Genomic DNA, 18,960 nt, shown 5'->3' with positions numbered 1-18,960 from the left:
TCTGATTTATTATGTAGTAATCCTCATGTCCCTTTGCTCCAAACAAACTTCTGACTGCCTTGATCCAGTCATCTGCTGAGCTTCTTTTAGCTAATGCATTCCGCTTTCTGTTAAAACAAAACATTACACTCAACTGAGAGCGTCTACATGCCTCATTTTTGTTCCTGATCGATGTTCGGATGTTTTGGAAGTTAGCCTCTACTGGAACATGAATATTGGTTGGTTGGTTAAGTACAATGTTGTGAATATTGTCCCTCCTTGGAATTTCTCAATTACTCTATTCATCTGAACCATTGGATAGTTGTCCATCACAATTTTCTCATTCAATTTGCAATAATCGCAGCACAAACGTTTCTTTACATTCATTTTCGCCACAAGTACGTTAGGTGATGCGTACTCCGAAGAACTTGGTTTAATAATCTTTTGGTCAAGCTACTCATGAACCTGCTCGTCTGCAAGTGCGATTTTCATCTCGACCGGATAATGAATGTTTCTTTTCGGCGTGTACTCTTATATCATACGTTCTACAACACTTCGCTTCAATTGTGGCAAATGCGACAAGTCTAAGTCAAGCTTGCCTGCTAATTGCTCTATAGATATCATGCACAAGCTCTGGAATTTGTTCAAGAACTCCATGCATGAACTTTAGTTCTGCTCTCCATTTTGAACATGACTTTTCCGAACACAGGCCTGAAGCATAACCACGCTTGTTGGCTTAGTCTTGCCTTCAACCTGTACTAAATATGTGTTCTTCTCCTCTTTGGCTCCATTTCGACCTTGCATTGGTTGGTTGGTTGCATCTGAAACAGTTGTTGTCTCTATTTCGACAATTTCTTTTTATGTGTGACTCTCCCCCACAGTTAAAACATTTCCCAACCTTCTCAACAACTTTAGCTACATCTTTAATGGATTGAGAGTCATATTTGACTTGCCAATGATCTCATTTCAGATGCTTCCATCTGAATTGTTAACTGCCTCATAGCCTTCGCTTGATATAATAAAGCCTTGTTCACCTTGCAGTCTGTAATCCCTTCAACAAAGTATTCGATCACGCTCTCATAGTCTGAATCAATAGGCTTACAAATTTACGGTGAACCTCTGCCGATGACATCTGTCGGGCCACGCAGTCGGCATCATTAAACAAAACCTATTGCAATAGTTAAGATTAACGTAAATCAATCATTGTTTTCCTCTTGTGCTCTATTTTATCATTTACCTAAACAAACGTTTGTCTTATCTTTACGCGCATCGGTATATACAGCGTTCGGAGAGTCGAACTCTCTCAACGTCAGTCGTTTACATACTTCGCCTGCATACAAACTCGCGGTAGTTTGACCCTTCCGCTGTCAAAATTACATTCGTTCCTTTAACTTTAAGTCGTAGCACTGATGCCACTGCGCATCCTCCCAATGTCACTGCACTCATTGCAAAGGATCTCGGTAGTGCTATTGCGCATCTAGCCACTACGTCCGTTTTAGTTAAACGCTGTAATGAATCGCTCATTCCCGGTCGGGTATTGCTTGATTCATAAAATCCCGTTTTGCAAACCATCAAGATCCTGTGGCACAGTTTCAGGAATATCCGATTTCAATTTCGTTACTGATGGGTTTTTGGTTGATATTATCCTGAGTTCCACTACTTCGGACTACTTTACAAACTGAGCTTCTGTGCGTTGGTGCTGTCCGCTGATGCAGAAAACTCGTTTGGGATGGGTTGTGTCTGTAGGTTGGGTACGGCCAGGTATCACTTCCTTAATATCTTCTCGCGTTCCATTCCAGACCCCTGAGGACAATGTTAATGAAAGGCTTAATGTTCTTTCGTAACGCTTCTGGGAGATAGAAAGTTGTCTGGACGAATATTTTAGTCCACAAGGGAAGAATAAGACTTTGAGGTGCACATCGCCCGAATGACGTCTGGTGATTATTCTGTAATTTTTTTGGGAGATTCCTATCAGCAGGATATTCGGAGGCTTCTATCTCTTGACAGGTAGCTTAATCGGAATCTTCTTATACTTCTTCTGGTTACTCTCTGAATGATCTGTCTATGTCAGGTCCATTGCTTCCAAGATGTTTATAGATGGTTATAGTGATAATCTAAACACAGTTACGTACAGAACCAAGCCAGCCTCCTATATGGATGAGCATACAGATTTCTACGTGAATAATCTCATATCAGGTGCCAATTTCATGAAAGATGCCATCAAAGGAGGAGGAGGATAAGCATGACCATAATTGTGTTTGCGGTTTGCCCTACCCTACCTATGACCACTTTCCTTAAGAGTATGGTCAAAGACTCTAGAATAACAAAATGCGTAACGGCCATACATTGGTTTGGCACTATGCAGCCACTTTTTTGGTGACGGCCAAAATTACTCTCTTTCCGCTCGCTTACGATGAGAGCGTAAGAAATCTAAAAATAGAATTTGCTTGCTGGTGTGAGTAAAAACAAGAGACGAGAACGCGTATATGTGTGCATGTTGTGTTAGAAGACGATTTTCGGGCCGAAATCAATTCTGATCGAAGAAACGAATTTACACATTTGGGGAGTTTTGGCCAATTTCGTAGCAATATGATGAAATTGAGAGCTTTTTAAAAATATCAAATTGGAATAAAAAAAATGAAACTGAAAAACAACTAAATCTAATGTGAATTTTAAATAATAAAAATTGATCATTTACATACATCATATTAGGTCAAATGACTAAATAAATATACGAAATAATTAAAGCAAATACAAAGGAAATTATTATAACTACTGTAAGTTAAAACATAAATTATCCAACAAGACATTACATTGAGAAATAAATATTTCATAACAGTAGTAAAATAAATCTAATACTCTAATGACAACTAATCTAATATAGTCATTTTTAAAATTTATTTTTTGATATTATGATTCGGATATTTCTATTTCTAAGCTTTATTTAAATAATAATAACGTTAAGGCAATGCAAAACAAGAATTATTCGCATAGTGTCAATTGATCAAAAATAATATAGATATAAAGTCCAAGAACTTCTAAGGTGAAGGGCATATTTTGTCAAATTAACAATCCATGAGCATACGTGTGCACACATACAGTTGTCTGCTACTACTGTATGCGTAGAAAAGAGCTGTGCGCTGTAGCGCTCGAGCTTCGAGAGAGCCTGGAGCCACCTCTAGGTGGACAGGGAAAAAATCGTATGTCGTTACGCATCTTGTTATTCTAGTGTCTTTGGTACAACGTCAGCTACATTTCTGGCAATAATACATATATACATACACACATACTCAAAAGGCAACTCACACGGATCAACAGTCAAAATACAACAGGAGTTAAACAGTATTTTTACCATCTGGATTCAAGGTCAAGGTGCGAAAATGATGCTCAAAAAAGAACAGGTTCTTACGGAAATTCTCGATAAAGAAATGGTCAAACAAGCCAACTAATAGTGAAACCCTACAGTGTTACGACCTTATGTTTGCCTGGATGACACAAAAGAATCACTAACCAGTTGGGTCCGTCCATCACAGAAAATTAAAACGTCAAATCCGCCTAGATATTTGATCTTAACGGACAAATTACCACGTACATAGTAGTATTTATACAGACCATACTTGGGTGGGATTGACTGTTTGAGCTACCTGAGCTAGCTTTTCTGCAAACTTTAAATTTTTTTAAAAGTTCATGAGCACATATCAAAAAACTAAATCAAAAAATGCAAACATTCGTCAATGCATCCGAGTAAGCGTATGGAGCAGCATTATGAATTAAAGCCATCAATAAATGCCAATGCTCGAATTGTATAAAACATTTCAAACATTAAATGTATACACCTCAGGAAGCAAATATGATCAATACACTTATATTATATTTATAATATATAAACTATATATGCCACTATATTTGGCACTACTTTTAATTACTTTTTTAGCAATTAATTAAAAAAGGTGAAGGGCACAATACAAGTACACAAATTTAATCTGTTTCCTTTAAATGGCCGATTATATCTACGCAGTTTTTTTTAATTTGTTTCGCTATTTGAAATTTTAATAAAACCATTTGTATTATTAAAACTTTGATATTCTTATTTTATTTATTAAATTATCTGATTAGTGCTCTAAATATTTTTTAATATGATATTTTACAATTAAGTTGAGTAAATATAGCAAATCCCTCTTTGCTATTGGAATATAAGTTAATATAATTTAAACTTTGAATTCATTTATGTATTTTTAAATACTTTAATAATAAAAAAACAACCAATTTTATAGTTGTTTTCTAACCATTTCTGAAAGCATTGCAGATTCATTAGACATAACGGCACCACTGGAATCGTTAGCACTATATAATGTGCTTGTTCCGCGTTGAATGGTTCTGTCCTCATAGCGAGTACGTCCCTGTGAAGCCATCGGTCTATTAAGTGTATTGTTAACGTTATTCGGTGAACTTGGTGGAGTATTATGTGCAGTAAAATGTTTACTAACAAAATCTTGCTCTTTCCATCCATTTTTTTTATAAACGTCTCGCAATTCATTATGTTGCCACATGGTGTATAAAACTTGACTTGCAAATTTCAACACACAAGAGGTATATTTTTCTTTCCGTTTTGTTATGTTCATAAGTCTATCTATCCCACCTGAATCCAATAGGGAACGGGAAAACTCTGGATTTTTTTTTATAACCTCATTAATTGTTGCTAATACAGCTGTGATTGTATCATCTGATGTATTTTGGTCATGTTGTACATTTCCGGATGGAAGTTTCTGAACTAAGTCACGCATTGCGTACTTTCCAATTAGTTCTTTGTTGCGTTGATCTATAGCTAAATTGCGTAGTGCTGTGGCGACTGCACAAACTACGCGATCCACTTCCATCCTAAGAAGCTCAACAAGTATCGGTAGGCCTTTCTCTTTACGCACTGTTGCGCGAATATCAATACTGGGTTGCCAATAGCATGCAGACAAATTTTGAATTGCTCCAGCAGCGGCTTCAAGTGTTTCTGGATTAGAACAACTTTGCAATAATGACAAATAGTATTGAACTACTTCAGGTTGCCATAATTGTTCATATCCCTTGTTTAATTTGTTATATGTTACAGAACTTTTAGAATAGTCAGCGGAAATGTTGTATTCGTTGAGAGCATCGGAATTATTAGCTTCTTTTTTTTTTTTATTTGTTCCAAAACAGCCCAAATTTTCTCCTGAAAATAAGGAAATATTTATAAATGTATATAATTCAATAATTTTATATAAGGAGTACAATTTTAAAATTTTATTTTTATACATTTTTTATTTGTCAACGTCGAACACTTAAAGATAGAAAAGTTAAACATAAAAAGGTTTTTATGCCAGTTTTTGGGACGAAAGATTATTATAGCCGTTACTCGTAAAATAAAAGACTATAGTAATTTCTTTGCAAAGTATGTAACAGGTAGAAGAAAGCGTTTCAGACAACAATAAATATATATATTTTTGAGCAGGATCAACCTTTCCGTCTGTCTGTCCGTCCATATGAAGGTCGAATTCTCAGGAACTATAAAAGCTAGAAGGTTGAGATTAAGCATACAGATTTTAGAGACATATGCACCGCGAGTTTGTTGACACGCCCACACTTTTGAAAAATGTTTTGATATTTTTCATTTTTGTATTAGTCATTTTAATTTCTATAGATTTTCCTAAAAACTTTCTGCTAATCTCACTCTAACGCCCAAACACCGCCCAAAGTTTTGCAAAATGTTTTAATATTTTGTCATATTTTTATTAGTTGTGTGCATTTCATCGATTTACCAAAAAGCTTTTTGCCATGCCCACTCTATCGCCCACAAACCGCCAGATCAAGAATCTCTGACTAAATTAAGGAAAAAGATAAATCCCCACGCCCATACTTTCGCAACATATTTTAATACTTTTCTTCATATTTTTATTAGTCTTGTAGTTTCTATTGATTTCAGAAAAAAAAAAAATTTGCCACTTCGCACCCACAAGCCTCCCATTTTTGTCATTATATTCTCCAATATCTCCAATACATAGGCCAGAAATATTATAAAATTTCGCGTTCTCACTTCCACTAGCTGAGTAATTGAGCACTCGTATCTGGTAGTATGGGGGAACTTGACTATAGCATTCCGTATTGTTTTTTATTATTGATATGAATTATCTATATTTTTCGCCAATTCGATTGTTACATGAGTAACAGGCGGAAAATATAAACAAAAAAAAAAACTTTTTTATTTATTTACCTTTAGATGACGATGGAATAACTCTTTCTGGTGTTATAAAGGGATGTTTGTCGTAATTGGGATCATCAACTTCTTGACATCGGTATGAAAGATTTCGAAGTATACATACGCAATTTTCTACAGTTTTATTTCCAATATTATTTTTCTCAATTGATGTTCGCACAACATAAAGAAGGCATTCAACTAAATGTTCACAATTTCGAAGACATCCTCTTGCATGTTCTCCAGCAGAACTGACATTTCGTAAAACTCCAGAAGCATTTCGAAATACCGTAGAAAAGCATGTTTCTCCACAACAAACTGCATCCCAACCAGAATGAGGCTTAATCACGCTGCAAACTACAGCAACGAGCGCTTCATCAATAATTGACCGTTTCAAGTCTTCACAGGAAGACATATTCCACAAAACGCCAGTCACCAATTCTTTTACTTCTGTTTCTTGTGACCGACATAAAAGATGCACCAAAGCTGCTATTCCACCAGCGTTCTTTATTCCACGCTTGTTTTCATCATTTTGTCTTCCGTAAGATAAATTACGTAAAGCACCACAGGCATTTCTGAAACAAAAACAAAAAGTTCGTAAACGTAATTTAGCTCTACATTTGTCTTTAAAACAATATAAAATAGATATAATCTTAACTTCTTAATTTTTTTCTAAAGTAAAAAAAAATTGAATAATATTTCTTTTTTCCCTACGTTGAGCTAATAAACTTCTATATTAGCTATTTTAAAGCATTAAAAAGGCGAAATTTATTTATAATGAGCGACTTAATCAATAGCAGGCCGGACAGCAGAACGCTAAGCCAAAGGTGTAGGTGCGAGAGTACTATAAAGAGAGCAAGAGATGGGAGCTTAGATAAGGAAAGATATTGCTGCACAGCTGAGGTGTCGCAGAGTTTAACTATCACCACACATATTACACATATTTACAAAGTATAATTTATGGATAAAAGGATAGCAGATACAGCAGAGAAGATAGCATGGAGATAAATTTGATCCACCGGGAATACGTCCGCCTTAGTAAGACGCTTTCTTCGGTACAAAAGAGGCGTGGTGGGTTCCACGCTGACTTTATCAGCTGCGCTCCACCTCCTGGAATGTCGAAGCTGTTGCGAAGGGCTGTTGCTGCATTTTAAGTTGCACACACCCCTTTAGGGTGGCCGTGGCATTGTATAAGGTTGTTTAACCATTCCACTTGGTCCTACTTGTGGCGATTCCGGCGATGGAACGCCTCCGTGGGGTGCCTTTTGTGGTTGCTCAACTTCTTCTTGTTGTTGCGATTGCTGCTGCTGGAACGGGATGACGGGCATCCTAATCTGCTGGCTTGCTCCCGAGGAGCTTATTTCGAGGTTCAGCGATATTTGCTTAGGTCCACCGCTTTCCCTGATCCCTGGTCCCTGACCACCCTGTAGCATTTGGTATTGCGGCAGCCTGTTGCTGGGTGGACCTATGTTGATGGTTCCGTGCTGTGGGATGGCCACATTGGCATGCCTGAATGGATTCCGGTCTGCCCGTTGCCGCAGCCCTGTGGCGCCATAATCTCAGTGGGATGCGCCTGGAGAGCTAAACGCCGATTAGCAAATCTGTTTTTTTAACAATTTCTAAGCTATAGCATAGGGAATTTTTTCCAAGCTCAAGGGGGGCAACGACGGTGCCCTATTGCGGAGTGAACGCTGCTGACGGAGAAATGCCGTCATTTGTTGCGAGCGCACTATGAAATCTACCCCCCCCCCCCCTCCCAGAACTAAGGATTAAAACGTTACGACAACATCAAATTAGTTTTAATTTCATCTAAATCAAGTTATTTAAGCTCGCTCATCAGCTTCAACATCTCAAGAAGAACAGAATAATCAAACGAATTCAACGTTCTGCGCTGACAAAAAATCCGCTAATCGCTACACTCTTTTATATACATATTGCAGTTGCCTAGCGCTTTAATAATATCACCCTGTTTGCATCAGCGGTAATTTTTTCAGAATTTTCAGCAGCCAATGGATACAGCAACAACAACGAAATGGCAAAAACAGCGACTTCAAAATTCGGTAAGATAAGAAGATTCGGGAGATATGCGAAAAGAAGAATTAACGGCAGCTTCCGTTGTTTGGCTATTTATGCGCACAAATGGAACTATGTATATGTAATCTTGCATAGCCAAAGGAGTTACTTGTTATGTTAACTGCCTTTAATTTTATCTGAATATTGCAGATAGCAACAACAGCAAATTAATTATACAGCTTTGCATGTATAATATATAGCATAAATCACGTCGGAGTCACCAAGTGTTGAGCTAATAAGCTTTTTATTCGTTATTTTATTACCAATGAAAAGACGATTTTTATGTAGCTATTTCGAACGATTGTGTATTGATTTCAGCATACTATATTCTGCATTAAGGCATATATGCATAAGGGACGACTATTGAATTAATTGCAGAGCGAACAGCAGAACGGTAAGCCAAAGATGTAGGTGAGAGAGTACTAGAACGATAGCGAGAGAGGGCAGCATAGATAACGAAAGATATTTACCGCACAGCTCAGATTCCCTAGTGTTTAACTGTAATTGCATGTAAACGAATAAAAAATTAAGGAATTGCTGGCCTTACCGCCAATTACTTTCCGAGAATTGCAAAAAAAAAAAGGATCTAGTGTGTAGCGATTTTTAAGGATTATGGTTTATTTGTTTGATCAAACGAGATGATGATCAACTTAATTATAAAGTGAAAGCTAATTTGGCAGCAATTAAACAATGGGTTTAGGAACTTTTAGCGGCAGCAAGGCCCCACAAATTTTTTTGTGCGCATCTTGTCGGACGGCGCTGATGAAGTTATTTGTGGGATACGGGCAGGGGACCGCAAAAAAAAGATCAAATTGCATATACTTGCCGAATCGGGGCTCATCGACCAACCAATTCTTGAAATATCTGACATCTCGTCGCGATACTTTATTGACTCTTTAACTCGAAGATCATCTGTTACGCTCCACGCTGATGTACAGGTTTAGGTTGTCACAGTTTAGAGTACTGGAACGTGCCCCAGCTTGAATTTTTAAAATTAAAGAGGCTCGGTTTCAATTGTCGCAGTCCTAGGTATATGGCTGGAATCTCAAGCATTGCAAGCTGGTTCATGGCTCAACGCATTCAAGGAAAGGGGTAATTATGTTAAAGCATCTAGCGGCTACCAACTTTCAACTTCAGGAGTTGAATCTTCCTATACACCTAGCATACTGCCCGTCTTTACAATAACCAACTCAACATACGATAAGCGTTTCTGGCACTGAAAATAACTATACTAATAACACCTTGGAAACTCTAACGGTACTAGGTTCCAACCATTCTTGCAGCCCTCCGCGAGGCCTGGATATCTTTCCGGATACTGAATCTACAATAACCCTATCATCAGAATCATTCGTCTAGAGAATATGCGCATTTCGAACGCACGCACGCACGCATATCAGTTTTTGGTCTCACAGCCAACACCGTTGGCGTAATCCGAGTATCTTCAAGCTGATCTGAATTCGAACCAAACCCTCGAATTAGTCTCTTTTATCTTACCCTCGCTGGCGTCATCACTTCTAGTTCTGTCGATTTCTCCATCTTCTACTTGGAGGCAACTCTTCCAGCTTATCTTAGCAGATCCCACATTTTTAACAACGGGATCAATCACGCTGAACTTGACACTTTGCCTTGGTCATTTATGACGATGGCCAGCATTGCCGAGGTCCGTGCCATGACAGAGAACTCCAAGGTGTCAGTCTTCGAAGTCCGCGCTGGTGAAGACACAGGAGCTTTCCGTGGCTATCGCTACACCCCTGGGCATAGACTTGAGAAAGGGGAAGGTTCGAGCATTCGACGAAGCTTCGCTGGGATCAAAACAGTTGTCCCGTCCCCAAAGGGAGGACTGTCTCAAAGCCCAGCCGCATTAAAATCTCTGTGCCGGATCCAGTGGATAAAAAAGCGCGATAGAGAGGAGTGGCACGTGTGTTAGGTGCAAAGAGTCGGGACAAAAATGTCAATCAGAATGCGGAGGTACTCGCCAGAAACCATCTTCATGCAACTAATTCAACTTTACATGAATCATTGCTTGGTGGTGCAGGAGCTGTTCACCCATGCCGTCCGCGATCTAAAGACAGAGGTGGCTCTCCTCAGCGAGACGTACAGGGTTAACCCATGTGGCAAGTGGGTTTCAGACCAAAAAGGCAAAGACACGATCTCTACGGCTGTGATCGGTGCCTTTCGCACAATATCGGACGATGCCGCTATAGTCATCGCTGGGCTGGTGTTCCTTGACGAACTAGTTCTTAAAAAGGACGCCAGGAGAAGTAGCCTAGACAACTGGCAAAACGCTTGGGACAACTCTTCCAAAGGACGATAGACCAACAGGCTGATCCCAAAAGTGAAGCTCTGGGTTAACAAGAAGCACGGTCAGGTTCACTTCCATGGATATTCTCGGCATGGATATTCTCGGGAGAATCCATGCCAAGGACTTCGGTCTAAAGCAAAAACTAGAGATTTCGTCGTCAAGAGTCCAGAGAACCCAAAGAGGAACGAAGATCCCATCCTGAGCAAAAGCCCAGGATTCCAAAGTCCAGGGGCACTCAAAAGGACTTTTCGTAAAGGAAGATCCACTCTTTTAAGCTAACAGACAAGAAGTCAAGAGAGGTGAAGGAAGGCATACAATCCAAAAAAATTTACAAGAATTCCCCAGATGGGTGGCAAGGGGTCCAAGGCTTCCGAGAATACAGCCAATGTGATAAACACCGTGGAAGTTATCGATCGCAAAGACGAGATCCTAGGCGTACTCAATAGCCAATGTTATCAAACTATGTTATAAATAAAAAATATACATTAAAAACAAGAGAGAATGCTATAGTCGAGAGTCGAGTTCCCCGATACCCGTTACTCAGCTAGTGGGAAACCCGAAATTTAATCATTTTTCTGGGATATCGATGGAATAAAATGAGAAAAAATTTACGAATTGTTCAAACGTGTGGGCGTGACCGGTTTGTCGGCTTTGCGCCGTTAGAGTGGGCGTGGCAAAGTTTTTTGTCAAATCGATAGAAATTTACAAGACTAATAAAACTATGAAAAAATTTCGAAAAATTATTAAAAAATTTGGGCAGTTGGTAGTTTTAGTAATCGAAGTTATAACTGCCGGCTGCACCTCAACGACCGCCCAGCCCAGCAATAAACTTATTAGGACATTAATCACAAACACTACCGCTAAGTGAAAGTAAACTAAGCTAGATTAAGATTTAAATACTTATTGTTAGTCTCTTAAAACAAAGGAAAGATTCAACATTTAAAAAAAAAAACAAACAAAAAAAAAACTCCTTTGTAGATCAATCAATCCTTGTAGATCAGGAACCAAGTATATATGAGTCTGCAATATGGATTTTATTGGGATGGCAAAATCGAATTCGATCGGCGCCAAAATTACCTCCTTATCCAGTTGACTTATGTTGATTAACTTGTCATCCAAACCTACCCGAAGAACGTTGCTTGAAGCAATCTATCTATATAATATTTTACGTGGGGAATTGGGTATACCAAACATGGTTAGATGGCTAGACGGAGGTGACAGATGTCTACGATTAAAATTATAAAATTATTTATTAAGAAGTTGAGTTTAGGCATTTCATAAGCAGCTAAGTTTAACTTTTTTTATTGTTATTATTTTGACGTATAAGTGTTACTGTTTCATAAAGACAGTGTACATATATACAAGTTAAGACTATCACCCAGCATCCAATCTGCAGAGTTAAATGTAAGCGCCCAAAGCTTTCAAGATAAGAGTGAAGCCTTGACTCAAGATTAGGGATAGCTTAAGAGATAAAGATTGTATTAGTTAGTTGATTTCTGGATAATAAACGAGTTGGTCATCGCCACGTAAATCGAAACTCAAATACTCATTTAGCGCAGACAGCGCTTGTCAACGAAATTGCTAAAATATTGTTTCGGCGGCCATCGTTACGAAAATAAAAAACAACAATAGCATTTCATTATTTACATATACACAAAAAAATAAACACGTTCAAATGAATCGATTCGGTGTTATCTGTAAACAATTATGTTATTATTTTCTTAGTACTCTGAAAATAGATTAGAGTACACATAGAGTAGAGTATATACTCTATAAAGGGGAGCTACCATAATCTAAAAAAAATAAATTACGAACACTTTCTTATAATTTAGGCAAAAAACCGAAAGAAACTTTTTATTGGATTATAGCTTATAACAAGTTTTGGACTTAATGCTGTGTTTAAACTACTTATTGCACATAAAGAGGTCGACCAGTAGTTATTTCAGCAGATGGTTCGATACTAGTCTGCAGCCATTAAAAAAGCGAAGGATAAACGGAAGTGGATAACAAAATTTTTGACCGATCACAATAAGTACACAATGTAAAGTATATATAAGTATATATATAAGTATAAATAAAAGTATATATAAAAGTATATATATAAGTATATATATAAGTATAAATATATAGGTATATATATAAGTATATATATAGGTATATATATATAGGTATATATATAAGTATATATATAAAGGTATATATATAAGTATAAATATATAGGTATATATATAAGTATATATATATAGGTATATATATATAGGTATATATATAAGTATATATATAAAGGTATATATATAAGTATATATATATAGGTATATATATAAGTATATATATATAGGTATATATATAAGTATATATATATAGGTATATATATAAGTATATATATATAGGTATATATATAAGTATATATATATAGGTATATATATAAGTATATATATATAGGTATATATATAAGTATATATATATAGGTATATATATAAGTATATATATATAGGTATATATATAAGTATATATATATAGGTATATATATAAGTATATATATATAGGTATATATATAAGTATATATAGAGAAAAATCAAAATTTGTAATATAGCCGGATTTTTGGCGTCTTTATGTTGAACGATCTTACACCCGCCATTGAAAATAAATATTTTCTTTATCATCACAAGACAATAATATTTATATAATAATATTCTTTAAAAGGATATGGTCTATTTTATACATAACTACTTGTTACAAAGACCATTTTATATTGCTGTAATCATGACTGCCGACAACAATTTACAAATGCTCTAAATTGATAGTCAGGAAAAACTTCTATGAACATTCGAGACAGCTATAACTTACATTTCTTGTATTTTAAAATTTGTACTCACTTATGTATTTCTGGAGAATCATAAGATAGCAGTCGAACTAATGGTGGTATACCTCCCAGAGATCTTGTACGTTGCTTGTTTGGATCATCCATGTAGCACAAATGCTGTAGATAGGCTGCTGCATTAGCTTTTATAGCACTACTCGGGTTGCTTAAAAAGCTTATTACTTCTGAAAGATTTGGATCCCGCCATCTCATTGTAGAACAAATATCATTTTCTGATCCTTCAATGTAATCATCCTTTTCTTCCAATCTTTGCGGCACTGTATTTATAGAGCTCATGGCGAATTGAGGTAATTTAAATTCAGCTGAACTTTTAAAGGTTCTACATTGGGAATCCGCAACAGCTTCTGCTCCATTTATGTTATCATTAAAAGGCCTTCCAGAAAATGGTTTAATACTTGAAGTCGTGTTTTGAATTCCTGTATAGTTTGCATCCGACGTATAGCAGTAAGGTACGACAGCTTCAGCTGTGTACTCAGAGTCTATTCCACAAGTCAAACCAGCTACACCATATTCGGATGTATCCTCATATTGACCCGCTTGTACATATCTCACTGTTGTAGCTAGTGGATGATTCTCAATGTCTGGAATGGAATTGTCTGTAGAGTTCGTCTCAATCTTATTTTGAGAGCAGTGTGGCGCAACTTTTGTTATTGCACCTACTCCTGTGGGCTTTGTTATATATAATGGAGTGCTTGAATATCCTGCTGCCGAAAATTGATCATAATTTTGAAAAGACCCAAATTGGGATTGCATGTTTGCAGGCTCGTGCGTCAATGAAAGGTCCATGTTTATGTGAGTTGAATTCATATTTAAACTGAAAAGGGAGTTAAATTTCTTTAATATACGAACACGGCATAATTAACGACTATTAGTTTAATCTAGATGTAATTTCGATTGGTTCGGAGTTCAAAACAAAAAGGGTACCAGTACTTACAATATGAATAGCAATAATTTATTGAGCTGTCTCCAGATCTGGCTCCCGGCTCTCTCAAATTTTTGTTCAAGAACCAAAACCAAAGAGCGGACAGGTCTACAGTCAGCAGCTCCCTTATACGCATACACGGACAGCCGACCACATTGACAAAATATGCTTCACTTTACTGGTTCTTAGGCTTTACATTTATATTATTTTTGATCAATTGACACCATGTAAAAAATTCTTGGTTTGCACTGCCTTAGCATGATAATTCGAATAGAAATTGTAATAGCAGAATCTATGAGCATAATATCACATAATAAATTTCATAAATGACTTTGTATTGGATTAATTGAAATTCGAGTATTAAGTTGGCCTCGTGTGAAAAATGAGAGAAAGACAACTATTTTAAGGTGCTTATGTCAAAAAGTCAAAAAAAGTCAAGAAGTCAATTAAAAAAAAAACTGGTTGTATTTTTATATTTATTTTATATATATATATATAAGAAATATATATATATTTATTTTAAACAATGTATGCTTATATAATCAGTTTGAAAAAAATTTTTTAAAAGTGTTTTATTTATTTGGAAAATGTATGCTTTAAATAATTTGTAAATAATTTTTTCACCTTTGTAAATAAGATCTGATTTAATATAAAAAGGTCATTATTTCGGCCAGACCAAAAGTGTCCGTTTTACGAATCGAAAAAATTTTACGATTTTGAAAAACGAAGCATCGATTTTTCTATTTCAAATGGAAATTGTAAAATCCTTACGAATTCGATTAACGGAGCATGCCCGATTATTAATTAGAAGCATGAATAAAAATATGAAACGATAATAAATTAGTTAAAAGGAAATTAAATTTTATATATAATTTTTTAGTAGATAATTTTGCAACGAAATTGACAAACTCTAAAAATGTACCTTCGATTCTTACATCAAAATTGATTTTGATAAATGTATGGCCATTACTTATCTTTTTATTCTAATGTCTTTGGTATGACGTCTGAGATCTCGGGAACTATTAAAGCTAGATAGTTGATACTAAGCATGCAGATTCTGGCGAAGACTTCCCTGTGCAAGATTATTCGTAAAACCCTTACTTTGAAAACTTGATTGGATTTCTTTATTTTATTTTGGTCTTACTAATTTCTAAGTCCAAAAATAAACATAAGTTATTGCCATCCGATTTTAAATTCGTATCATAGTATTATAAATAATTATTTAAGGAAGGCACTTCACAATCCGGGTAATTCTAACCTTCTTCCAACTTACCCAATGAGGAACTTTAACGAACGATCCATATGTAATTAGCGCAGTCGCACCAGAATTGATTTAATTAACGATGCCTTGTATTGGCAGGACACGAAAATGAAGCTCCTAAGATATATGTATGCACACGTATCCTCATGCATTGTAAATTTCACTAAATATGCCCTTCACTTTACAAGTTCCTATACTTTTTAAAACTCAAGTTTTGCATTGCCTGAACTGACAATTATTCAAGTATAGCTTAGAATAGAATAATACATAATAAATTTAAAAAATAGAGAATACTATAGTCGAGTTACCCGACTATCAGATACTCGTTACTTAGCTAGTGTGAATGCGAACGCGAAATTTCATAATTTTTCTGGAATATCGATAGATATTGGGGAACAAAATGAGAAAAAAATTTAAAAATTGTTCCAAAGTGTGGGCGTGACCGGTTAGGGCGCTAGAGTGGGCTTGGCGAAAAGTTTTTGGCAAGTAGATAGAAATTTACAAGACTAATAAAACTATAAAAAAATCGAAAATGGTTCAAAAATGTTGGCGTGGCAGTTTGGGAGTTTAAGGTCGTTAGCGTGGGCGTGGCAAAATTTTTTTTTTTGCAAATCGATAGAAATTTACAAGACTAATAGAAATGTTAAAAAATATGAAGAAAATTTTCCAAAGTGTGGGCTTTTTAGTTTTGTGCGGTGTGTTGGCGGTTGTCTCAAGAATCTGTATTCTAAATTTCAACCTTTACTTCCATTAGCTTTAATAATTCCTGAGATCTCGACGTTCATACGGACAGACGGACATGGCTAGATCGACTCGGAGGTTAATCGAAGCTAATGCACTAATGCTTACAGCCTTATATACCAGCAGCGGTGAACTTTTCGTTTTCGCTTTCGCTTGTGCGCCGGTGCTTTCGATGTTGCTTGGCTCTTTTCGTTTAGCGCACTTATGTAGATTAGCGGAACGCTAAGTGACGCACTACCCTGTATTCGTCAGCTATATTCTCTTCGGCGTCATTTTGCACCTTTTTCACATTTTACAGTTTTGTGCTGTTTGTGGGCGTTAGAGTGGGCGTGGGTCAACAAACTTGGGCTGCGTCTGTGTCTCTAGAATCTGTATGCTGAATCTCAACCTTCTAGCTTTTATAGTTCCTGAGATCTCGACGTTCATACGGACAGATCTTGATCAAGAATATATATACTTTATATAGTCGGAAACGATTCCTTCTGCCTGTTACATACATACCTTTCAACGAATCTAGTATACCCTTTTACTCTACGAGTAAAGGGTAAAATGACTGTTGGATTAATTGTTATTAGAGTATTCAGCTTGCGACTTGTGAAAAGTTTTAGAAGACAATGATTCTTAGGTGCCTATTTCCGCACGTCGTGCCTCAAAAAATCAATTTTGCAATAAACAGGTTACATATTTTTAAAATTTTTGGTAATAAATAGTGATGAACTATAGTTGATGTTTCGTTTGTGAAATGAGTCAAAAAACCGCTAAACGGATATGAAGAATATAAAATATGAAATGATATGAATATGAATGAAATGAATATATTATAATATAAAATATAATATATAATGTAATGTAATGTCATTAGCATTGGGAATAATTGCTGTAGTTGTCCTATCATAGTTGTACAACAATAGCGCATAAAATAGTTCAGGAGAAAATGGGATGATTGAGAACGAATCACTTGTTCTCTGACAAATTTGTCTTCTGCCTCAAACCATCGCGGATAGCATACAAATTTCCCCCGAACAAGGAATCCTTTACGACAAACAAGGGGAGGGGGCTTTAATAAAAACTCAAATTTTCATTGGATGGTAAAAGTGATGGTAAAATAATAGTATGTATACATAATATACATAATAATATATGTGTTTATAATATACACAATTTTATTAAATATTCTTTAAACGGAAGGCATGGATGGATAGACAAAAAATTATATTGTGATATTTTTTCAAATAAATCATGGGAAAATTATTGTAATTCTTTCTGAATTATGAGCGAAACTGTAAGCCACTTTAATACCTAGCCACTCCCTTACAGCTATGTACTCATAGGAGACAGGTATATAAATTTGTACATTGAGAAGCCCTGATAACAATGAAAATATTATTGTTAAAGCATTTTTGCATGCGTATCATTTTATATGTCATGTATACACACATAAGTTCCTTCCTTTTTTTCATACAGTGATTGATTAGCTCGAATTAAATTATCGATTTTTCTTGTTTTATTATGTTACACAAACTATCACTAAAAAAATTAAATTAATTTTTTTTCATTTGATTTAATTTGATTTAATTTCATTCCTTATTTAATTTGATTTGATGAAAACAAGAATTCGTGTAATTTAATTAACACTCTCTTTGCCCTTTTTATATGCGAATTCCAACATATGTATGTTTAAATTAATACCACATACCCGATTAGGCTGTGTTTGAGAGATCGCGCTTCCATAGATGTCCATATGTAAAACTACATATTCACAAAAAATTGAAATCCGATTTTCCAGATATTAAAGCATTTAGTACAACATCATACACAAAAAAGGAAATTCTGTAATGCTTGTGACAAAAGAACTAGTTCATTATTAAGTGGTTCGATAATGTAAGCGCAATCGAATACTTTATGTGAAAAAATATCCTAATTACAATCGGTTATGCTCGGGTAATCGTAATTTGTTTTCGATTTCGATTTTGGCAAAATCTTTCGATTTCGTTTTGGGTGCTCTGGTTTTCGCAAAATGATTGCTATTGGGAATGTTTTGTTTCTTTCTGCTGACTTATTTTGTTTGTCTAAAGCAAATAACGTGAAAAAGGCCTTTTATATTTGCAATTGCTTGTTTTGAAGCCAGGAGAAGCAGAAATGCATTCAACAGTAAATAGACGTTTAAGCTGTTTTCCAGACAAGTAGAGTTTTAATTCTGATTTACGCAATTACTTTTCACAGCACTTTATCCAATTAAGTAACTAACTGAAATACCACTATTTACGAATAACACTTTTGGTCGTCTTTTAAATTAATTAATATTTTATATAAAAATTATTTATTTATTTTTTATAAAATAACTCAGTAGCAGAATGATCTTGTGCTGATGTGGAATAAACATCAATAGACCACTAAGTTAACTATGTTATTCCCTTAGTAAAAGATCTGTTTTGTTATAAAATAATACTAATACTTATTACTTTACCTAATTTTATGTATATTATGTATAATAATTAAATTTCTTTTCATCTGATTTCCAAAAACCTTAGTCCTGTTAACCCTAAGGAGTATTTGTATAACAAAGAAAAATATTTAT

At 35.5% G+C, this 18,960-nt stretch overlaps 1 protein-coding gene across 1 annotated transcript, besides 14 other annotated features; it reads right to left on the bottom strand.

Moving 5' to 3' along the window:
* The first annotated feature begins 1,419 nt into the window (after positions 1–1,419).
* Positions 1,420–1,897: a mobile genetic element.
* Positions 1,898–2,229: 332 nt separating this feature from the next.
* Positions 2,230–2,285: a mobile genetic element.
* A 1-nt stretch (position 2,286) lies between these two features.
* Positions 2,287–3,216: a mobile genetic element.
* Positions 3,217–4,048: 832 nt separating this feature from the next.
* On the bottom strand, positions 4,049–18,253 carry p120ctn (p120 catenin). The gene is made up of 4 exons (NM_001042979.2): positions 18,079–18,253; positions 13,454–14,272; positions 6,221–6,777; positions 4,049–5,182 (listed from the first exon to the last, which is right to left on the bottom strand). The coding sequence occupies exons 1-4, from the start codon at positions 18,111–18,113 to the stop codon at positions 4,248–4,250; spliced, it is 2,346 nt and encodes a 781-aa protein (NP_001036444.1). The 5' UTR covers positions 18,114–18,253; the 3' UTR covers positions 4,049–4,247.
* Positions 5,391–6,107: a mobile genetic element.
* Positions 7,754–8,521: a mobile genetic element.
* Positions 9,121–9,879: a mobile genetic element.
* Positions 11,071–11,348: a mobile genetic element.
* Positions 11,368–11,544: a mobile genetic element.
* Positions 11,650–11,783: a mobile genetic element.
* Positions 12,037–12,143: a mobile genetic element.
* Positions 14,420–15,375: a mobile genetic element.
* Positions 15,767–17,037: a mobile genetic element.
* Positions 15,915–16,458: a mobile genetic element.
* Positions 16,679–16,928: a mobile genetic element.
* Positions 18,254–18,960: the final 707 nt, after the last annotated feature.

The sequence above is a fragment of the Drosophila melanogaster genome, chromosome 2R (assembly GCF_000001215.4).
Source record: "Drosophila melanogaster chromosome 2R".
NCBI classification, from domain to species: domain Eukaryota; kingdom Metazoa; phylum Arthropoda; class Insecta; order Diptera; family Drosophilidae; genus Drosophila; species Drosophila melanogaster.
Note: the sequence above shows the minus strand (reverse complement) of the source record. Positions and strands in the feature narration are given on the sequence as shown.

Coding starts and splice junctions, on each gene's coding strand:
- p120ctn (NM_001042979.2), bottom strand. CDS start 18,113: ATGGAAGCGCGATCTCTCAAACACAGCCTAATCGG. Junction 14,273..18,078: donor CTCAAACACAGCCTAATCGG/GTATGTGGTATT, acceptor CTCCCTTTTCAG/TTTAAATATGAATTCAACTC. Junction 6,778..13,453: donor GATTCTCCAGAAATACATAA/GTGAGTACAAAT, acceptor TTTTTGTTTCAG/AAATGCCTGTGGTGCTTTAC.